General features: G+C 35.3%; 1 protein-coding gene across 9 annotated transcripts in view; it reads left to right on the forward strand.

Moving 5' to 3' along the window:
• The first annotated feature begins 9,782 nt into the window (after positions 1-9,782).
• The window catches only part of CERKL (ceramide kinase like), a 38,461-nt gene continuing 23,616 nt past the window's right edge, over positions 9,783-24,627 (forward strand). Inside the window, exons 1-4 of one of the 9 annotated variants that reach the window (XM_039322519.1) lie at positions 9,783-10,179; positions 12,623-12,653; positions 16,559-16,635; positions 19,664-19,906. In XM_039322519.1, coding sequence (XP_039178453.1) covers positions 9,891-10,179; positions 12,623-12,653; positions 16,559-16,635; positions 19,664-19,906 — 640 coding nt within the window. In that variant the 5' untranslated portion in view covers positions 9,783-9,890. Of the gene's footprint in view, positions 10,180-10,358; positions 10,408-10,602; positions 10,915-10,954; positions 12,654-16,518; positions 16,636-16,877; positions 18,919-19,663; positions 19,907-24,627 lie in introns of those variants that run through there. The other 8 variants (XM_039322515.1, XM_039322517.1, XM_039322522.1 and 5 more) reach the window with 8 other exon arrangements.

Raw genomic sequence — 24,627 nt, forward strand, 5'->3', positions numbered from 1 at the left:
TTGGCGGGCTCAGCAGGGCAGAGACAGCCTGGACAATTCCTATTGGCTTTTGAAAGCCAATAGAATTAGACTCTATTCAAGAGAGTCTATTCTATTGGCTTTCAAAAGCCAATAGAATAAAAGGGAGTAGCACAGCTAAGGAAAAGGGGAAAAAATGGTGGACTGCATTGTTTGGCGACCCCCGTGAAATGGTCGTTCGACCCCAAATGGAGTCCCGACCCACAGGTTGAGAACCATTGATCTAGCCCAACTGGCAGTGGAGACTGATTGTTTTTGGCAGCTGCTTCTTCTGAAGTTGTGATGGGGTAAATATGTTGTTCTCCACACACATCTGAAATATTTAAGACAAGCTTAATGAAAGCAAATAAGATACTGAAGATTTCCAGTACTGTAGGCAAAAACAAAACAAAGAAAAACCAGAATAAAATAAGTTATAGAAACAAATAAAATATTGCAGTTCCCTAATTTAGCCATCTCAGATTACCTTCTTTTATTTTCAATGCAGATGGTGAACTCAAGGCAATTTACCTTTTCTGTCCCAGTAACTACATGGACTTGTCTATATAGTTGCCAGGAGTCAAGACTGACTGAATGTCACATATATGGCATTTGAGAAACAGAGAAGAAGCACCTTGCCTTAGTAAAGGAAGTTAAAGGAGACCTGTATCAAGGTTCATTCACTGAAAAGAGAAGATTGAATGCTTCTGCTTTCCTGTTTATTTCCTATCAAGAGTGGATGACATTTGAATGTAAATTAGCAATCTGAAGGTTCTACATCTGCTTACTCCAGTCCGGCTCTCATAAGTATTTAAGGGCTCTGGAAGAGGGAACAATAAGAGAAAAATGCCTTAAGATAGCATGAATAAGTAGCCTTATTTCTACTTTTCATGCATATCTCATCTTTCTTTTACAAATTTCAAAGAGTTATTTGGAAAATTCCCAGAAAGAAAAAGAAGAGCCTAATGTAGCAGACAAGGCAAATACATGTACGCATATTCTATGGACACATGTATAAGCATATTTAAATGATTTATTCATTGTTTATTTAATAGGTTTTAATCCCACTTTTACTATAAGTAACTCAAGGCAATGAACACCCTTCCTTCTCCTATTTTCCCCACAACAACAACATTGTGAACTGAGTTAGGCTGAGAGAGAGAGTGACTGGCCCAAGGTCACTGAGGTGGCTTTCATGCCTACTGTGGGTCTATAACTTACAGCCTCCTGGTTTCTAGGCAAGCACTTTAACAGCCACATCAAATATGCCATTAAGTTGGTGTCAACTCGTCATTTTATTCATTTGGGTATTAAGAAAATTTATATGACAGCCCAACTTAGTCATAGTGACTCTCACCAAAATAAAACCCCAAATACAAAACCCAATGAACCCCCCATTCCCGTGGTGGCAACAATCAAACAAACCACTTGATCTGCTCCGTATCACTCTGGGATCTTAGTGACCAAAGAGATAGAAGCATACATACTAAACACAGAGGCTTAATATACATATATATTCTCCTTAGTTTTATTTCTAGAACTAAGTCAAGCCTCAGAACCATTTGAGACATTTTAGACATTTTCTTAATGGTTATTGCATAAAGCTAAAGATTAATAGGCTTTTTAAAAAAAACACTATACACACTGTATTTCACAGGTCAGAACCTGTATTCACATGAAGATTGATTACTCCTCCACCCCACCACTGCAAAAGAATGAAAGGGGGTAGCTGGAGAAAAGTTTGACTTCACCATTTTATATGCACATCTATATCCATATCCATAAACATTTGATAACAGAGGTGAAGGGAATCCCCTGCTCAGCGCAGGAATCCAAATTAAAGCTTCCCAGACAGATGGATGCTTAGCTCCTGCTTGATCTCCTCCAGTGAGGAGGAACCACCATCTCCCTGGATAATGGGTTCCACTGTTGAACTAACCTTACAATCAGTAAGTTTATTTTTTTAAAAAACACTTTATCAAACTCTGCCTTCCAGTAATTTAAAACACTTTTTTTTACATTTCATTTTTATTTTTCAGCTCATTTCTCTAACATGATATTTTTTTCATATTTCTTTCTGTATTCTGTTTTCTACAGTATTTGACTAACCCACTCAATTTTGTGTTATCCATGAATTTGAGATGAATACTGTGCACCTCCTCATCCAAATCATTAGTAAAAATGTAAAAGGGGACCCAAAACAGAACCAAGAAGAGGTTTAGATCAGTATGTCTCAAACCTGGCATTTTTAAGATGTGTGGACTTCAACTCCTAAAATTCCCTATTCAGCATATGATTCTATTCTGAGAGTTGAAGTCCTCACGTCTTAAAAATGCCGTGTTCGAAAAATATTGGTTTAGATGCTTTTCTTCCTATCCACAGCTTTTTACTTTCTGCCGAAGATATGGCTGGGAAACAAAAATGCACACAAATAATTTGCTACACCACAAAGGACTCTGCAGTTGTGCTTCTTCAAAAGCAGCCATCTTGCATGGCAAACTATTTGTTTAATGGGTGGGGACTCTCAAAAGCAGTTTGTGATGTAGTACAAGAGATAAAATGATTTAATAAAACCCAAGACTGTATCTAAAACAGTGCTTGGAATCAAGCCTATCTATTAACCACAAATTATATATGAAAGATAATTGATAGTTAATTATACAAATACAGTTGCAAGAAGCATCGTGTCCCTCACTCCTTTAAATTGCAAGACAGCAAACAACAGAGCAGAGAGCATTTATGGTTACTTTTTAACTTGTTCCAAAGAGTCACTCATAAATGGAGGAAAGTGGGACAATTTTTGGGTGACAGGGAATGTTGTTTGTGTTTTGTTCTTTTGCAGGAAGTGATTTTATTACAAATAGAAGGAATCTTCTAGTCAGTCAAGGGGCAACTCACATGCCACCATCTTTTATTCAAAGGCAGGCACAGATGTTCCTACTGCAGGGGAGATTTTAATTTATGAAAATGATATTTTTTATGCATGAATGCACCCCACATAACACACACAGCTTTCATCTGATGAGAGAAAACTGCAGAACCAGTGCCAATGTCAGGAACAGATTCTGCAAATTTAGTTGCTTAAATGTTTAATGAATATTTGGAAAGAATTGGGGGCAAATAGCTTTTCAATTATCTTGTCTTTTTTTTTGAAGCTAATCATTTTCACTCTTCTATCCAATCTAATTGACTTTAAAGTGAAATGTTTGTGCTTGCGGTATTTCAAAAGAAATAGTGATTAAGAGAACAAATAAGCAAAATTACATGGTAAGGAGATATCTGAGTTGAGAGAGATCTTTTTATGTTTTCCAGATTTTTTTTTCAAGCCATTTTTTTCTTTAGGAAGAATGTATTTTCTGTTATATCGTATCACCAATACATAAAAACTACGTATCAGTGGCAACAGCAATATCAGTAATGATATACAATTGGGCTGAAATATTTGATGCTTCTTTTGCTAACGTTTATACAGTATGTTTTAAAATATTATTCTTAGAAGGTGTTTTGATATTTCAGATTGCTATATTGTATTTTAACAAAATGCATTTTCCAGCAGCTGTGGCATAAACCCCATCTATGTTCATTAGCAAATTCAGGTTTTGCTAAAACCCAAGTTAAAACATATTTTGTCCCAAGTGCCTTATATCCCATGTAAGACCATTTGGTTTGATCCGTCTTGACTGATTATATATACCATTGAGCTGATGCTGATTTTTAGCAATAACACAGATAAGAGCTTCTCCAGGATGTCCTGTTCTTAACCTGACCCTTCAGGTCTTCCAATGGTACCTCCATTGCTGTTGTAATGAAATCCATCCATATCATTGCTGGTTACTCTCTTCTCCTTTCCTAGCATTTTATGGACTTCTCAGGGAGTCTTCATATAATGTCTCTCAAATATAATTAGAATCTGATAATTTGAGCATCGTGTCAGGAATTGATTTGTTCAATGATCCATTTGCTGGTTATCCATAGTGTTTTCAGGAGCGTTCTCTAATTTTCAATATTCTTTTTATCCCACTTTTTGAAAATCCAGTGTTTGCTTTATGGTGTGTCACTGGACAAAACATTGCCTGCCATTCTCATCTTGTGGGTATACACATCTTGTAACATCTGAACATCTTTCTCAAGATCTTCAATGCTATCCTACAGAGTGCTAGTCTGTGGCATATTTCTTGATTGATATTTGATCCTAAAAGATAAAATTTATCCATCACTTTTGAGACTGGTTGTAATACACAGTGACATTAATTTGGTTTTTTTACATTTAATCACAGTTCCATTTTTTCAAATGTGCTTCTTGGTTTTCATTACTAGAGCTTGCAGATAATTTTCATTTATTTAGCCTAAAGGTTGAATAAATGAGGAGAGAATATATAGTCTTGTCTCATCCTTTACCACCTAGAACCAATCTGCTTTACCATATTCCATCTGGACTGTGGCTTTCTGTCCTCTGTATAGGTTTTGGATGAGGGCAATGAGATGTTCTGGGATTCCCATTTTCTTAAGGACATTCTACACTTGTCATGTTGATGCAATTGGAGGCCCTTCTATAAGCAGTGAAGCATACATTGTCTTCATTGTGGCATTCTTTTGGTTTTTAAATTACCCAGCATGCATAAGCAATTACGTGTCTTATTCTTCTGATTTTTCTAAAGCCATCTTGAACATCTAGAATTGCCTCCTACATGTGGGGCTCTAATCTGCCTTGGATGGTCTTAAGCATTAATTTGCTGGCATGGAAATTACCTTCAGATTCAATGCCCAATTACTTTAGGGATGTTTTCCCCTCTACTGATCATCTGAATATGGGAAATGGAGGACCCTAGAACAGGAATGTTCTAGGATCAGCTTACTTTCAGCCTTCGCTAATTCCAGAGGATTTTAGGATTTAAATGGCTGTTTAAGTTATAGGTTACATCTATTAACATAATTAAGGCAATCTAACTAGGCAGTGGAGAATAAATTAAAAGGACTGGATCAACATGCAGAACAACATTACAGAAAAGGGAGGGGAAAAAGATTAGTTTTCTTATGTCCAAGCACCAAAGTGTGAGACAACAATATACTGTAATTTATGACACTCAAATTCTATGTTTAAGTAGAGTTCTTTTTACAGAGGGTATCTATAAAACGTGTTTACACTGTATATTTTTAATATTACAGTACAGATAGATACCTGTGAGTTCAATGTGGCTTTTGAAAATATTGATATTCGGTGAATGCAGTAGGCTATTAATGACAGAGGCAAATTTCTCACTGACCTTTATGAAACAGAGTTTCCCCTACTGTGTGTGGTAAATGTCATTATTAATCCCTCTGAGAAAAAAAAAGAGAAAGGGATATTTTTCTCCTTATTGTAATATGCAAAGTTTATTGCACCTTTGAAAAATTTAATAGCTTTCACTAGTTGTTGACTGACATCTTAAGAAAAAATACTTAATGATCTCTGTATTGATTACTTGAAGATCTAAACTAGAAGGATTAGGCAAAAGTGCCAAGCTTTCAGTATATGGTAAGGAATTATTTATAGATCTTAGCATGCCAGATTGTAGACATAATGTCATTTAAAATCATTTGTCCTTCCACTTTCTCAGTCAGGCTCACAAACTCTCCCATGAGTACCACCTTCTGCTTACAGAAATACTGTCAGTAGGGAAAGAGAAGAGTATGGAGAGAATGATGTAGGAAGCAATAAAGCCTCTTCCCCATTATCTCTAAATAGAGACGCCACATACAAGGAAAGCTAGGTAATAAATTAATAATGGTGTCTGGATATTCTAAGACCAAAACATGACCAATGAACACGGTAAGAGATTATATTAAAATTAAAGCATCTTTGTGCAAAAATACTGTATAGCCAGATAAGGTAAAAGCATTCAGTAAAGTAAGTAAGAAGTAGACACATGCTATACGTGTTTGTAAATACCGGAACAATTCTAATGCTGGTATCAGATCCAATGATCACTTCTGAACAATTGTTTTCTTTGCTTGTTGGCCTACTCTACCCACTGTGAGCAGAACTATTCCACAACAGGCCAAAATACTGGGTTCTCTGTTCAGTGCAATCTGTGGAAAGATATTAACAAAGCACTGGGCATTTCTACCGCCCTTATTCCCATCTTGGAGCTTTTAAAGCCCCGCTAGCTGAACATAATGCTGGAAAGCTTGATGGAGAGAGACTCAGGAATGTCACAATTGTAAGCATACATGGGGCTAGAAGGAAGATTGACATTTTTACCTCCCCAGGTGAGAGATGGAAAATGGATTGAGACAGGAGATCCAGGTGAGGACTAGGAGGATGGCTAGCTGCCAACTAATATTTCTAGATTAATTGTCAGGAATCCTCTGTTGCCTCTGTGAAATAGAGTTCTGTTTGGCCTTGTATATAATTATTTCTGTTTTAGGCTTTATTTTCCTTTTGGTTTTGAGCTGTTAGATTAGGTCATTTATTTTATATTGTTTAATATTGTTTGATAAATATATTAACTTGATGATATTAATTCTACTTATAATTTTTCCTTTTCAATTATTCAATTTATTGCTGTTCTTCTGATTATTTGAGACATTTTGGGCAGTATCTAGTAGGAATTTTTTTCAAATGAACTATTAAGCAGTTTATATTTTAAATGAATAAATATTAATAGTATTATGTCATGTATACATTTATTGTTAATTGTGAATTGGATCCAGAAATACACAAACAAAAAGAAGTCTTATAGCTGTGCAGTTCTGGGAGCTTTTGTTTACAAGTTAATGGAAGTCACTGTGATAGTGTACAGATAGTGGTGGATAAAATAAACATTCTGGGGTGAAATTTTGGCTCTACTTAGACTCATGGACAGTTGCACCTTATATATGAAAAACAGACTTGGATTTAACTTATTGCAGTCTATCCTCTCCTAGTTATATGCTGTATAGATCCAGATAAAGCTCACACAGAGCTTAAGTGGAGAGTTTTGTTCAACCAGAAAGACAGTTCCATGCAGAAAGGTACACTGGTGTGATTTTATGCTTTGCTCATTCCTCACTAGAGGAATACACAGTATTACAGTATTCCTTTTATAGAATCATCCTTGTGTACATTCTGAGGCAAGTGTTGTTAGATTGCTCCCTACAGTATGTCACACCTGGTATTGAGATCTCAATCATCCACTTATTAGCAAGCTTTCCTACAGATCACAGTCAGTAATGAAAGATCAACTGCTACAAGATCACTACACTGAAACATCTAACACAGTGGTTCTCAACCTTTCTAATGCCGCGACCCCATAATACAGTTTCCCATGTTGTGGTGACCCCCAACCACTTTTACATCACTGGGTGCCAGGGGCGTGGCCAAAGAAAAAGGGGGAAAAAATGGCGGACAGCCTTGTTTGGCGACCCCCGTGAAATGGTTGTTTGACCCCAAATGGGGTCCCGACCCACAGGTTGAGAACCACTGATCTAACAGGTCACAAAGTTCCTAGCTGCAGTTAAGATAATTAGAAACTGATGGGTTTATTCTATAACCAGTTAAGTGGGTGTGAATAAAAGAATCTCAGCTGCTGCAGTTAGAATCAAATTGGGAATTTATGCAATTTGTTCTTTGTCTAAAATTAGGGCATACAATTATTGGTGCAAAATCAATGCTATAGAAAGTGATAGACACCCCAAACTCTGTTAGAATGGACAAGAATCACAATAACCAACCTCTTGCATTGTATAATTGACAAATTATATCATGAATTGTGGTCTCCCTGTTTCTTTCCAACTTTGTGCCTGTGGAGCACAAAGAATTCTTGATACTGAAGCTCAGAGCAATATAGTCATCCTTAGTAAGCCTGGCACATTGACAGGCTTACTAAGCTGCTAGAAATTACCTTCCAGTTTACCAAGTATTTAAATCTAGTAATGTGGAAGGGTAAAGTATTTGCTTGAGCAAAATTTGAGCAGCTGGACACAATAGTTAACTATGGAAAGTTTAATCAAGTACCTTATAAAGAAGGTACTTGAATTAGCAAAGCCAGAGAGTCAGAAAACATGTGAATGTAGCTTGTATAAGAGAAAATATCTGTAACTGCACAGTAGACAAACAGCCTATTGGGATCCTTATATCAAAACAGCATATTTTGTGTGTTTACAATCCAAAAATTACATATATTATAATCCTTTATTTGAACAATAGAGAACTGCATACATGGGTCTGATTGGGCTGAATTGTAAAAATGACAAAGAAATATGATTTCCATTTTATTTGTTTTTTCCTATTTTTAACATATGATCTTATTAATGTTGTATTTTATATTTTGTTTATTGTGATATGGCCTAATGGCTAATCAATATAGTATTGCCAGCTATACCCATGTTCTCTCTTTTTCACAACTGTTGAGTGATTTGTTTGTGTACAGTGTAGAATTCAAATAACTTTTACAACACTTTGTTCCTTGCCTGTTTGACTTACTCATTGTTTGAGTAACTATATACTGTATACTATATACTCAACTATGTACTGTTGCTTGTATGTTGTAGCTTCTTTTAATTATTATAAATCTTACTTTTTCCTCTTTCTCCTATAGTCCATGGCTACTTACAAAATAAATATTGGTTTCTAAGAATGCCTCTAGGCCACATTGGGATTAAGAAACTGTGTTATTCAGAGCAACTGCCCTCAAAATTGTCCCTTGCTTTGTAGCATGCCCCCTTCTCCTTTTTTTCTAAACTAAAAAAAGTATTTACAAAAATTCAAGTCAGTTGTAACAGCACCCCTATAAGCACAATCAAAAAAGTACCTGGTGGCAAATTGGTGCCCTTTGACACCATCTCTGCAGTAAACAAGAATGACTTCTCTAAATTAAGCAGAAGTGTCTCTCCACCCCAATAAAATATGGAAAAATGTTTTAAGAATAAACTTTTTTATATGTTTACAATATATATGAATTTCTTTAAGCTAAGTGCCACTGCCCAATGGTTTTTGACTATGATATACTGAACTGAGGACAATTCTTCTGCTTTCTTTCACAGAACATTTCTTTCCAGTATCTAGTTTCTAATACAAAAAGAAGTAGCTAATGGAAAAACGAATGTGCTTGATGACTGAAAAAAACCAGTATTGATTTTATTTATTCACACAAGAATTACTTTTGAGTAGAACATTAAATGGTGGGGCTTATTCTTTAGTGGTCATGTTTACAGATTAAGTCTGCATTTTCAGATACTTTTCCCAGATATCCAGAACTGAAAATACTATGAAGTACCACCAATCCCATGCAAAGAAAGTACCTTACTGGTATGTACAGTATGTCCTTACATGGGAGTTTAACCTGACCTTGCATTTTACAAGACTACATCCCTTTGCGATCTGGTCCCAATCACCGTTGTTAACCGAAGACTACAGATGAAATTGAGAGCATAGCATCTGCAGAGCCTCACCCGTGTCCTGTCGTAAACTCAGTCACCTCGCAACCCTACCCGAGGCCAGGCTTTTGACATTTACTCAGCAAGAAGACTCAGCACAAAACCACTACATTTGTTTGGCAACCGGAGGAACAGAGAGATCTCGCTTTTGTCCTGCTTTTCAACGAGTTGACAAACGTTGCCACGAAACGAACTTTTTTTTTTTTTTAAGTCACCGTTTTGCTGGCATTTGGTTTCGTTCCCTCCCCCGGCCCTCACAGATCAATCCGAATCCAGCCCCCCCCCCCCCGCTTTGCAAGCGCCAGAAAACTTCCTCCACAATAAAGCGTTCGCGCGCTTTCTCAGGCCCTCAGAGGGCGCATTAGGCCTCTCATTCGGCTCCCCTCCCCCCCTTCGGAGGAGGAGGAGGAGGAAAGCCGCTCGCTCCCTTGGTAGCGCTGCGACGCTCCGCCGGGGCGATTCTGCCTTTTTTTATTGTTCGGAGGGAAGCGGGCAAAATGCCCCAACTACACAGGCCCAGGAGAATAGCCTGCGCTGAGAGCTCCCCGGAGGTCTCTGAGGGGGAGAAAGGAGGCGCTGGCCAGGCGAACCTCGGCTACTCCAGCGGGGAAGAAAAAGAGGAACCCTCCCTAGGGAGAAGCGCCCAGGGGAGCGATGCGGCGGCGGCGGACGTAGAGGACCAGCCGCTTCTGAGAGGAATTTTTGAGATCAAGAAGAAGAGCTGCGACGTGGTGCTGCGCACCCAGAGGCTTAGCTGGAGCCCTATCACGCCAGAGAGCCCCTTAGGTGAGGGCTGCGCCCCCCCCTCTCTCTCTGTGAGGGCGTTGGTGAGAGGGAGGGCGTATAATGTCCCCCTCCCTCTCCTCCCCTCCCCCCACATCTTTCCCTCCCCCCATATTTTCCCCACCTGGGACAAAACTCCGGCGACTAAATTTACCCGTACATAAAGTTACTAGCCGCTGTCCTACTCGATCATTTTAATGAAATTTGAAAGCCCTCCCCGCCGCCTCAGAAGTACGCGTTGTTTTTGTCTTAGTTTTCTCTCTCCAGACCCTTCTTACCAAGTTGGGGGTGTGGCCGTGGGCGGTAGCAGCAGCGAAGCTGAAGGAACGTTTTGTTAACACGTGTTAACGCCTGAAATTAAGGAGAAGCTTCCTAACAGTGAGGACAATTAACCGGTGGAACAGCTTGCCTCCAGAAGTTGTGGGTGCTTCATCACTGGGGGTTTTTAAGAAGAGACACGGCAGCCACTTGTCTCAAATTGTATAGGGTTTCCTGCTTGAGCAGGGGGGTTGGACTAGAAGATCTCTAAGGTCCCTTCCAGTTCTATTTTGATTCTGTTGCCAGTGATGGACTACTATCTAGATCGGAAAGTAACATTGGGTAGCACGAGAGGAGCGGGAATCTCAGTTTTTTCTCCTCTCTTTTCTACCTGTGATATGTGTGTATGGGGGGGAGAGGGGCAGCACCCGCTTTCAAACTGCGCTTTTACCTGAATAGCACCTTTTGTCCAATGCGAAGGTTTGGAGAAATATTGGCATCTTTGCTGTATATTAAGTTGCAACCACTTTTGCAAGTGTCCGGTTGTATTTTTTTCACTGCCAAAAGGAAAAAAATCTATAAAGATGTTTTGAAAGAAACTTGCTTTGAGTTAAATTAGTTTTGGACAATGAAATCTTGCAGTCTTGGCTGACATGCAACTCGCTTTCATTTAGTCTAATCGGCAAAGAAAGATTGCTTTACTTGTAAAGGGTGACATTTCTCTTTTCTGCTTTCCAACTGAGCTTCTTTTTCTTAATCTTAACCCTGCCCAAATCTTTAAAAAAAAAAGAAAAAGAAAAAAAGTATGGCAGACTAGTGATTGAAACAAGAAAAAATTGCTCCATTCTTCTGTAGAGGGAATAGGTGTTCCTTGTAGTTGCTGTGATGGGCAGGTGTATGTATGCAAATCATACTGTTCTTACCTTAATGCAAAGGACAGGGTGTGGTTGGAGCTGATCGTGAAATGTAGTGTTTTCTCCTGGAGAAGGAAAATGCAATTTTTCATCACCTCTTGGAGCTTTTGGAAACTTGGAGCTTTTCAGTAGGGGAAGATTTTGTTTATTTCACAGCCTTTCTAAACCACACAATTCCCAATGGATGTTGGGAGGCAAATAATGTTGTGTTGGGGCTCTCTATTGAAGGGATTACACATGGAAGTCTACATGTAATCCACAATCTTGTGTTATCAAGATTATTATAATTCCTGTCATGTGAGTGGACTTTCATTTGCATGATTAGACTTTTCTCTCCATTATTCTTGAGACACAATAAACATTATCAGGATGTAAACTTGTATCTTCAAATTTTAAAAATAATGGCAGAAAATTCATTTTCATGGGAATAAGGTTGTTTTTCACATTAAGGACACTCCAGCATATTAAGATATTTAAAATATGCCCCTGATTATCTTGCTTTGTAGTTGTTAGGCCATGTTTTATATGTGGTAGTGTCCTATCCAAAATATTGTGATGTAAGAAACTATAGTAAAATGACAATTATCTTTGCCTGTTGACTTGTTCAACATAACAGCTCTTAGGCAAATCAATTTATGTTCTATTTTTATTCATATCACAACTTTAATCAGTATAGTATTTACTGAAAACATGTGAATTCTGTGAAATGTAGCTTACATAATTTAAAATATGCTGTACTTTTTATGTATTAGCTTTTCCTGAACAAACTCTGGTAGTCTTTTGAGTTATTTTTATGTTCTTATGAGAATATTCTGTTGAAACAAATGTGTTACATTGCCGGTGTCTTTGATACATACATTACCCCTCTACCATAAGGGTCTGGTATTATGTTAGACACCAGCTGATTTTATGATAGTATCAGATTTCTTTCACATATGTTTATGTTTTGTCCAGATGAACTCAAAGAACATCTGTTACTTTTGTGGTGGTATCTGCTGCTTCCTTTCAGTATTTGACCTTTTGGTTAATTATAGCTAAAAATCTGCAAAGTGTTTAGTATTATATGCTTCTCCTATGAGTTTTTTTGGGGTGGTGTGGTATGGGGGAGCAGGAATGAATGTACTTGTCCCTAATCAGCTATCAGTATCACTGAATTCTGTGAACTATTTAAATTACTTATAAAACAGCCATGGATACTTAAATATTTTGGTTTACCATTTAAAATTAAAATTACATGGTTAAATTTAATTTCATATTTGCGTTTTTCCAAGCAGCGTTGTTGATCCTCAGGAGGCTGAAAACCAGGTATTTATATTCTCATTCAAATTATGAAGCTGAAATACATAGATCAGATTGAACTACTGGAAGTCAAAGAAGAATAAACTATATATAGAACCTATTTTCTGTCTAAAAGTTGATTTCCTAAACTGCTTATACAAAAGCTGGCAGCTGGGAGAAAGAAAACACCAACTATAGCATATACTGTATGTGTTTTAAAAATATTAAAGAATGGTAAGAATCGCAGATCTTTTGTGTTTATGAAAGATTAATATTATAAACTGATTGAAGATGACCTGTAAAAGACAAATCACATGTTTTTAAGTGCAATTAATCATTCCTACTGATAACTTATTTCTTTTGTAAAGTGAAAGCATTTCTTTTCCTTTAAAAAAAATAATGCATTGCTTAAAAATACTCTGTTTGTATAAACTAGATTACAGAATCCCAATTTTATTCTCTAAATTTATCTAGGGTTAGACTTCACTAGACATTTCACAATTACAACTGCATCAAATGTATGAACTGGACCATCTGACAAAAAAGAGGGAACCCTCTTTTCAAATCATCAATTATATATTTTTAATAATAACTTACTATTGTAATTTAGTGTCAATATAGGGTTGCTAATTTCTGGTTTTGGGGGGGAAAATTGAATCAGGGTTTTTTTTGGGGATGGAGAAAAAATGACATTGATATAAGATGTAGTGAGAACAAAGTAGGGAAGTTGATTTTATTGAACTTTTGGGGGGATGGATGGGTTCACAGAATCTTAAAAGCCTGTCTTTCCACTGTTAGTTCCCCCATTGCCAACTCCCTGTGCCATATACCATCCCATTTCAAGGAGTTCTGGGAGCATATCTCCTGAAAATGCAGAAGCCACAAGGAAAGGGGGAAAATGCTCTCCAAATGAAATCTTAGTTTTGGAATTGCCCTTAATAAAAATGTTTTGAATTACATAAATTTTACTAATCCTAAGGAAAAGTAACATTTGTATATTGAATATTTAATCATTCAGGTTTTTAAATGGAAATATTCAAAGCTTCGGAAATTAGGATTGTGTACACATCAGAAAAAAATAGGAAAAAGCTCTTCAGACCTTCCATGAGTATAATATCTTCCGGTTATTCATTAAAATAGCCCAGAGTTTGAATGGAATCTGTCTAAGTCTGAAATAGATGCAGATGCTTTAAAAAGGTGACTCATTAAAGCGGTATCAATTTTTTTTCAAACTTGCATAGAAATCTGATGTTGGGCTACTTTAATGAACAAAGAGAAGTAGTCTGAAATATTTTAAAATATTTTTTTGAATGTATGCAGCTTTGAGGAAAAGAGAATATTATACTTTCTCTATTTTTAAAATAACTTTTCCAATCTATTAACAATCAAAAAATTCCCCAAACTATAATAAAAGTATTTCACCTATTTGTAAATTCATTCATTCTAGCCATTGTCTATCCACTGGAGGAGGGAAGACCTAATTATAAAATTATAAATTTTAAAAAATAGGAGATACCAATAATAATTGGATCAGGCTATAATGCTACAAAAATTCTGTATTTATGTGATATTTCAGTGTGTTCAAATGTACTATTAGTACTGAGGCCATGATAGTTTTTATATAATAACTAGCATTTGATATCCAAGGTTGAAGATTTTGAGGAAATCTAAACTTATAAAAACATACTATGATAATTAGCATAATTATGCAGTATGCAAGCATGATTTCTAGTTGCTTTGAACTGCAAGATGGGTGGCAAATAAATATAATAAATAAAAGTTATTATTTCTGAGCCCTGATGACTTTCAAAATGTAATTCATGCTATTATGTACTCTTTAATGCAGTATTATATGTAAACTTGCTTATTGGCTATTTTTTTAAAAAAGGGGGAAAACTGATTTAAAAAATTACTGCCATGCTTACCACGTATGTAATTATACAGCATATTTTTTAAAAAAAAATTAAATGCAAAAATTGATAATGCAGGTTTTTTTTAAAGAGTAAAGTTGAAATTAGTTTGCTATATTCACTAAGTGGTGATAGCATCTGTGGTGTAAAGGAAAGTATGCTTAGATTATTTTGCAGACCTTTTAATCTCTGAAATAACAGATGTTATGTTCTATCTAGCAACGTGTATCATGGAAACAGTGATTTTTTTTCAGTGAAATAATTGATGATGAAATAACATAATTACGGATCCCAAGAATACATATTTGTTATTTATTCACTGATGTATTTCGGTTACGATGATAGTTTTGGGAAACAATATGTAAAATATGAAAAGAAATACTGGAAAAGAAAGGTGGATTATATTTTCTTTTTTTCTAGTTTTTTGATATTTCTGTGCTAATGATTATGGGCTTGAGCCTAATGTTCATACAGAGATGGAGAATGGCTGTTAATAAGCAAAATAAAGCCATGTCCTTGTTAAAGGTTAATAACTGAAAGGAGAAGGAAGTCCTGCTTAATAGGAAGCTGTGAGATGATAAAAAATGAAGGCGCTGAGTAAGCTGGTCTATAGTTATAAATATGACTAGGCTGATTGTTGAGGATTCTCAGCTGTTTTACTTCATGATCTCACAATGTGCTGTATTTATTAATCCAAGCTGCTTTTGTCACATCAGTGACAATAGAATAGAAATATGTCTGAGCTTCCCCTTTGAAGGAAACATACCTTGGTATTTGGAACAGTTGGCCGGGCTTTCTAACTGCTGGATTTTCTACCTGCCAAGGTTGTGCCAAGACTTGGATGGCTTTTGGGCAAGACATGAAATATTTGTTTTGCCTTGCTTTACCAAATAGAGATAACCCTTGTTTAGAAACCAACAACTTGATTGTTAAGCGAAGCAGTCATTAAGTGAAATCACGAATGTGCTGTATGATTTTACTTCAGCTTTCCTTTGCTTTATAGACCCATGAAGGTTGTAAATGCAAGGATTGATCATAAAGTCACTTTTTAACTACCTTCATATATACAAACGGCTGAATGAGGCAGTTGGAAAACGAGGACTATCTATAGAATTTTGAATGTTCAGTGTACATCAAATAATATGAATAAGACCAAAGACTTAATAGAAGAAGTGTTAATTTCTATCACAGTAACCTTGGATGAAAGCTGCACAATGAAAATGAAATTTACATACCAGAGTAACTTTATATGTAGCTGACATGTAGTCACTGTTCTTTTTCAAACTCATAGGTGAATGTAACTAAATATTGAGTTTAAATTTTTTATTATTAGTGCACATTCATTTATGCAACATTTTACATATCTATTAACAGATTTTCAGTTTTAAAGATTGTATTTCTGATCCAAAAATATACAATACTTAATTTTATTCTTAATGAATCTTTCTGTAATATTGCAAGTACCTTGTAGTGAGACATAATATGGAAACACTGTAGGGAAAAGAACACAAAATTTAAACTGAAAGATTTTTTTTGTTCCCTGACTAATAGTAACACACATTATTTTGTGCTATGAGACGTGCAGTGCTGTACAGTATATAGTTTTTAAAAATTAACTTCATAAATTGTGCATGACTTAAGAAAGATAAAAGTCTTGCATAAAAAATAAATTCTCCTGCATCTTACCTCTAACACAAACCCAAATGTATGTATCTTTAATTGCATGTGTGTGTGTATTCATACTGCATTATCTAAATGTTCTAAAGTAGCTTACATTCTAGATTAAGAATTGTGGCATTAGCTTTCTTTTACCAATTCTGTCATGCAGTTAGGAGATACCAAGCAATGGGCATAATTAGCGAATCAGTATCTTTGCTTAGTTTACTTTTAATGCTACATAGTTTGAATAGTTTGAAACATTGATCATTAGATTTTGCACTAATTCCACTAGTAATAGTTGTTTCTATATTCTTTATATATAGAAGATAATTTGAGAAGAAACATTCATTCTTTTGTACACAGGACATTTGGGATTCTGAATGGTATGAGTACTTCAATTCCTTGTTACGAATGCCAGAGAGTAGTTTTAGATGCTTCAGGTGGGTATGGTTATCAGATTTCTGTATAAAGTGTTTGACATGCATTTGATTTGTACATGTCACTTGCACTGCAAGGCGTTCAAACCGGTCAGTCCTAGAGATCAACCCTGCTTTTTAGAAAGCCAGATCCTGAAGTTGAAACTCAAATACTTTGGCCACCTAATGAGAAGAAAGGACTCACTGGAGAAGAGTCTGATGCTGGGAAAGATTGAGGGCAATAGAAGAAGGGGACGACAGAGAATGAGATGGCTGGATGGAGTCACTGAAGCAGTAGGTGTGAACTTAGACTCCAGAAGATGGTAGAGGACAGGAAGACCTGGAGGAATGTTGTCCATTGGGTCGCGATGGTTAGGACATGACTTCTCAACTAACAACAACAACATGAATTTACAGGTTTCAGATATTCCAAAAGGTCAAAGTCTATTTAAATCTTTACAGAGTATAAAGTGTAAAATAATACAAAATTAATTCCATAATTAATGTTTATCTATAATAATAGGAGTTACTAATCTAAATTTCTCTAATCATCCAAAGTAAGAGAGAAAATCCAGTTCTCAGTAACTATGATTTGTAGGTTTCTGTAGGTGGTTGAAATCTTCTCATGTATCCAAATATGAAGCCCAGTGGAACACACTGATTTCAATGGATTGCCAAATTGAATGCCCATTTGTTTACACAGTCTAGTAAAAACAGTACAATGCCAACAAACTGCATTGAATTATGTATTCTATTTAAGTTTGTTCACTTTTATAAGAACATATAGTTCTTGAAGAATGTATGTTCAAAATTATATTTGTTCCTATCCCCACCTCCACATGTCTCAAAAAGTGTAGACTACTGTACAACCCCGCTTAATATTTTTTAAAGTGTTCATGTAGCTTTATTGACTCTTTTGTTGGCAGAGGTGATATTTGTAAAGGTTTGCCACATTGTGTAGTCTTTTTAGAATCAAAAAGATGTCTCTGTGCCGTGTTGGTTCTCCATCCACAGATCCAGGATATACTGTATTAAGAAAGAAAGAAAATTTGTCTTTCTGTATAAATGATTCTTGAAGGTAGTAATTTGGTTGAAATGATATGTACCTAAAATGGTTGTTTTCTGATCAGTTTCCTTCCTTCTGATAGATATTTGCATCCCAAGTTTAAAAAGCAAAATAATAAGAATAAAAAAATATCTTCCTCTTTTAAATCTTAGAGTAATAATATATGAGTTGTCAAATAAATTTTGTTATTAAATAAAATTAAAAATTTGAAATATTTGAGAAGGTTCAGTTACTTATGATATGAATGTGATATGCTTAACTAAAGTGCTTATCACATGCTGATAGAAATTAATATCATATTTTTGTATTGTATTTGAAGAAGTGGACATGTGCAGAAACTGTGAGTACAATTAGTGTCAAGCAGATAAATCCACCTCTAATCCTGTTTATGCTCTACATCAGGCAGATGTGCCAAAATTGATGTAGACGTGCTCTTGGCTTACAGTAATATTTTAAAGAGCTATGTACTGATTTTTCTGAGGCCTTTCTTAATGTTAAGTGTGATTAAAAAGAGAAGAAAATCTAACAAGTGTAACCTTACTTTATGAAGGTTTGTGGCCTGCTCTTATGGTGACGAAACAACAATAGCAGGAAAGACTATCTTTGTTCCTTGTAATTAAATTGATTTCAAAAATACAGTGGGAAGTGGGAGCTGAATCAAATAAATAGCATGATATCTAATGTATACTTAAATCCCCTCTAAGAACAGATGGCACCCTGTATCCTTCTAGGTAATATGAGATGAGAGTTAATGTTTTGAAACAGCTAGCAATAATCACTATTGTACTAATGAATGGATAATTCTTAAATGAAAAAGAAAAGTTTGCCGTATAAATTTATACACCAGTTTTAATTAAAAAATTAAAAATTTTCATTTTTTAACTGAGAAATTGATGGTAAAATTCCATTCTTTCAGGTGAAGTTCTACATTTTGCAATTTCTTTCTCATTAAAATTGTTTATAACTGTTTAAAATAACATTGTGTAGCCATTTGAAATTGGGGCTAACACTCCAACATTTTCTTGTGTACAGAAACGTTGCAGAACGGCCAATTCCAGGTGGTAATCTCCATAAGACCAGTTACATTGGAACTTCAAAAAATATTTGTAATACACTAACCATGGTCAGCATTCTACTTTTTTAAAGGGCTGACAAACAAGATCACCAGTTTTTTGGGATGTGGCAGCAATGCAAAACAATGCAAGAGACATTCAATGTAATGTGTCTATGAACTTCATGTAGTAAGGAGATTTTTTAAAGAACTCTTCCTATCATGGTTTTGTTCGCTGTAGACCTTTGGCTATAATCAGTCTTAATAGCTAAAAAGTTGTGTGAAAATCAGATTACTTAGGAATGTGTTTCTATAGATACTGTTTATTTAGCATTTGTGAGAAACTTGGAGATATGCAAAACTTAATGATTTGCGAACCAAATGTTCAGGAAAACTTTGGAAAATTTTGTTCCTCTTCTGAATTAGTCTGAACCCTCTTTATTAAGAAGTAAATCCTTTGAACCAGAATCAGTTTGAGGTGTCCCAGATGCCCATTCCTGAATTGATGAGGTTTATATTGTTCACAGTTACTTCTAGTTCTTCATGACCTGATGGAGATCATCAGTTATCTGTCAGTAACTGTCCCAAAGGTTCTTTTTCCAAAAGGCAAATGGACTTCCTTGAATTTTTTCTGAACTGAAACTTCAAAACTGAAGAAGCTTGGATGAGAAGCAAAATGTTTTCAAAGGAAAAAAACAAGAAAGTCCAGCTACTTTTTGGAAAAAGCATCTTTGGGTCAACCATGCCTGCATAACTGAGAATCCAGTATAATTGAGTGCCATAACTACTTCTTGTAAATTCATGCTTGTGTCATCAGTGAGAATATATAGCCACCTAATGTTTCTAGTGAGCAATCTAATCCATTTACATACACACTGGCACTTACATACTGATAACTGCACAAAATTAAACTGTATTTTTTTCATTTTCTTCAGGAGGTTCCAGGATTGGTTTACAGCAAAAGGAAAAATCTGTTGAAATGAAAGAAGTATTTTCCATAAAACTGAAACGTCGTCGTTTTGCTGGGCAAGAAAAAGGAGGCATACTCTTAGGAATTACTATTTTTGCATGTCTAAACAAAGAAGGCAATAAACTTAAAGATACCACGATCAATCTAGGTAACATAAGTGAAGACCATTGTTACTTGTGGTTTAGGTCTTTGAAGAAAATTTTGAATGGTAAGTACTTATTTTCATATTTTCAAAAGGTTTTGTGATAAAAGATATAGCAGTAGTGTAACTCTTTTATCAAACAATACGGTCTACTGACTTTAGAAGAGTTTATATCCAGGTAAGGATAATTAAGATTTCAATAATTCTCTTAGCCATACACTATATCTCCTATAACTGATTTGATTCATGTTGATATGATTATTATGATTTTTATTATTACTGTTATTATTTGCATTGATGTACTTTTTCACATGGTGAAATTACATGGATTTTATTTTATGTATTTGGTTCATAGGTAATACTAAACTCTAATTTGTGTGCATGAAGCTCAGCTCTTTTCTCTGTCCCAGTGTTCAGCAGGAGATCAGAAACCTTTCCTTCTATTTCATTATCTGCAATTACTTGTTATTTCTGAATCCTGTAAAGTTATATCATCTTTAGGTCATGCATTATATTCCTGGCTTGTTTTCCTAACCCAGGGGTGACCAACCTTTTTACTCCATTAAATGTCATTTGCACCGATATTAGTTGTGGCAGTGGATGTGTTCACACCTGATGGGATTTAGGTTTTCTCAAGATTTAATGTGCTTTTATCTACCTATCTGTATTTCTGACCCCACAAATACAATTAGATCCTCATTTTCCCCTATACATTTAATATAGCTCTACTCCTGCTTCAGATTGATTGGTGCTTGGGAGGAGAAGGCATGTGGCTGAATAAATGTGTTCTTGTTGTATGTCTCTCCTTTTGTGTAACCAATAGGCAGCACCATCAGTTAGGAGTACTCTTCTATAATTTCTGTCCCAGTCTTATAGGCAGAAACAATTTGCTTAGGAAAGGGACCTTCAAACTGCATCCAGGATTAATTTTTTATCCGATTAAATAGAATGAACAACTATAGTGAAAAGGCTTCCAATCTCCTTACAGCAATACTGGTAGGATGAGAGATTGCTGCTCACCACCTATTCCCATAGTGTTATGTTAGAGTTTAGCAATAATGATAAATTGTAGTTTAATGATAATGAACTCTGTTCATATTATCATGCCATATCGTATTAGCTCAGTATATGCAAAAATCTTTTATCTTTGCATACAGTCCCTTTGTCTCAAACTATCTAAGCTTGCTCTGAAATTAGTACTCATGGTTTACCTATAGGTAATGGCTTATCATTTAATGGATGTTCACAAAAAAGGCCTGCCAACCCAGGAGATATGATTAGATATAATTCTGTTGTTTTTGATGCCACTAGGTGGGTTTTTAGTGAATTCTATTCAGGTGCTGTGCTTTTGCAGCTTTTAAAATTTATTCTAATTATTTTTGCATTTGTTTAATGCTGTTGTTTTAGAATTAATCTTTTAAACCGTTTTAAAAATAGTTAAGCTGATTGCAAACCTTTCTGTTTTGAAAAATTGAATTTCTTATTTATGTTTAAATGATAAGGGAGATTGTGTCTGACTTGGACAACATTTTCTAAACCATGTTTCCCATGAATTAATTGCTACTATGAAGCCATCCTTACAATAACTAGTGTGCTGTTATAACTGAGTTTGTGCAATGTTGACTTATTTTTTATTTATCCTTCCATCCGATTTTGATGCCTCCTAATTCCAAGTGATTCCACGCAGCTCAAAGAAAAAATAGCATGACAAAAACACAATAAATATTAATACAAGAAAAATAATTATTAAAAAAGATAACTACAAGATCCAAAAACCCAGATAACACACCAGTAAATATGCAAAACATGACAACATCAATAAGGAAGTTCCATCACCTAAATATGAGCCAGCACCTAAATATGAGCCAGTATCCAATCACTTAAATATGAGCCAGCAGTGTGCTGCAGCTGCCAAAAAGGCCAACAAAGTGCTAGGCTGCATTAAAAGAGGGATAGAATCAAGATCACGTGAATACCACTTTACAATGCCTTGGTAAGGCCACACTTGGAATACTGCATCCAGTTTTGGTCACCACGATGTAAAAAAGATGCTGAGACTCTAGAAACTAGAGTACAGAGAAGAGCAACAAAGATAATTAGGGGACTGGAGGCTAAAGCATATAAGGAATGGCTGCTGGAATTGGGAATGTCTAGTTTAATGAAGAGAAGGACGAGGGGGGACATGATAGCTGTGTTCCAATATCTCAGCGGCTGCCACAAAGAAGAGGGTATCAAGCTATTTTCCAAAGTGCCTGAAGGCAGGACAAGAAGCAATGGATGGAAACTAACCAAGGAGAGAAGCAACCTAGAACTAAAGAGAAACTTCCTGACAGTGAGAACAATTAACCAGTGGAACAACCTGCCTCCAGAAGTGGTGAATGCTCCAACACTGGAGGATTTTAAGAAGAGACTGGACATCCATTTGTCCGAAATGGTATAGGGTTTCCTGCCTGAGCAGGGGTTGGACTAGATGACCTCCAAGGTCTCTTCCAACTTTTTATTATTATTATTATTACTATTATTACTATTATTATTATTGATCATCGCACAGTCAGCCATATGTTCAGATTGGATTTGGCATTTTGTCTACTTATCGAGTCCTTACCCAGGACCTGGGATAGGCAGATGTGGATGTTTGATGGTACTACAGGTATCGTCGCAGGATGGAAGCAGTTCCTAGTAAGGCCGCCTTTTGCAATTGACTAATAGCGAATTTGTCAATGCCAATGGTGTTCAAGTGGTGCTCCAATTGTTTTGGGATTGCACCCAAGGCACCTATGACTATTAGTACTACCCTTGCTTGCTTTTGCTACAGTCTTTCTATTTCTGTTTGTAGGTCTTTGTATTTTGTTATCTTCTCCAGTTCTTTCTCGTCTATTCTGCTGTCTCCAGGCACTGCCATATAATAATAATAATAATAATAATAATAATAATAATAATAATAATAATAATAATAATAATAATAATAATAATAATAATAATAATATATTATTGTTATTGTTATTATTGTTATCATCATCATCTCCACCCCAAGATTTTCAGGGTCTTCCAGAATATCATCAGGGTTATTTTTGTTCGTTTCTGGGATCTATTTCATCATAGACATAACAGTTTCTTTGTATCTGTATTTGAGAAGTGAAGGAATTAGGGATGACTTTGTGGAGGACTGTCTTTATCAAATGTTTCCCACTACTCCTATAAATCAAGATCTGTAATGCCATAAATATTTGATAACAGTAACTCAGTATCCTAGAAAAATTATAATAAGCAATATATTTATGCTATCTTTTGGTCCAAAGACCAAAAGCAAATTTAGGAACAAAATTAAGATAATATTAAGCAAAGTTTAACATTGTGTTGCAAATTATGTACCGTACTTTTAAAAGTCAGAGAGAATTAAAATCTTTTTGCCTCCTTTTTTAAGTGATTAGGTTTATAGTCCTCAGGGAGGGAATTGCATGACTGGGAACTGTACCAAAAGGCTCTTCAGCATCCTTGATCACTCCTGCCATTTCCTGATAGCATTTTGTGATTGTAGTACTTTGGCTGAACTTTATTAATCCAGCTTTAATACACAGGATTGTGTTCTCATTTATTGATTTCCTCTTTTATGCTAATTTCCTTGCTTCAGTTTTCAGTATTTCAAGTACTGAAATAGAATCATACATAGTTATATAAATAGATACTTTATATTACCTGACCTTCAGTATCTCATTTTGTATCAAAAGACTGAGAATTAATTTGATTATTTATAATGTTCTTATTAAGTCCATGTCTAATGGCATTGTAAAAATAGATGTTACTGTATCTGCATGTAATCAGATAGTAATAAATGTTGGTTTCATGCTAAAAACATAAAGATAAAAATGAAAGTATTGTAATTAAAATTAATATTAAAAATTAAAAAATTCTGATATTAAAGATTCTTACTTGTACTAACTTATTCTTATATGTACTAACTTATACCTCACAACCACTTTCTTACAAAAAAGCTAAGATTGTATCATACCTTAAATATTCATCATGTTGGTTTTGCATATGTCCCAGGTTTATTTTAAGATGACAGGTTTTAATATATCAAAGATGATCATGTTGAACTTTATTATGCTTTAATGTTCATAGATTATGCTGTAGTGCACGTTGGTGTGTCCCATTAACAATTTTCAAAATTTTTAAATCGAAACTAGGCTTTGCAGTTCCCTGAGATACAGTTCTAAAAATATTATGAAAGATAATGTTGCTTGTTTTATGAAATGCTCCTCTAAAACATTAAAAACAGAATAGGGTCGTTTCAATGCTTTCATTGTTATCTGTGATAAGGTTTTCTAACATGAAACTATGTGATTTGTCTTATCTTTCAAAATCTGATTTCTAAAACAAGACATGTTTGCAATATATATCAGTCTTTTCAGAATAAAAGTGGAATGGTTATTGAATCTCTTTTACAAGATGCCTCTCACACCAAGCTTTAATACGGGTGTCTAAAGCTTCATGCATGAAGACTTAATTATCCCATTAATGTTATACATTAACAGTTATAACATCAACTATGTTTTATCTCTAGTTAGGATGAAAAATGTTTATTCATGTCATTATTACTGTCTCTATGTAGCAATTTTCTTATTGCTAGTGGTATAACAGATTAATAATATATATGACAATGACATCATTTCAGGCTCCTAACTTTGGTAAACATAAACCTGCTGCCATAAAACTAAATACTGAAAGCAGCACAGATGTGTGTCTGAGGGTAGCGTCCCTGCTGCCCTAGGAGCCTTTGTTTTCAG

Source organism: Crotalus tigris, unplaced genomic scaffold (assembly GCF_016545835.1).
Source record: "Crotalus tigris isolate CLP2741 ecotype Arizona unplaced genomic scaffold, ASM1654583v1 scf7180000024116.2146003, whole genome shotgun sequence".
Taxonomy (NCBI): domain Eukaryota; kingdom Metazoa; phylum Chordata; class Lepidosauria; order Squamata; family Viperidae; genus Crotalus; species Crotalus tigris.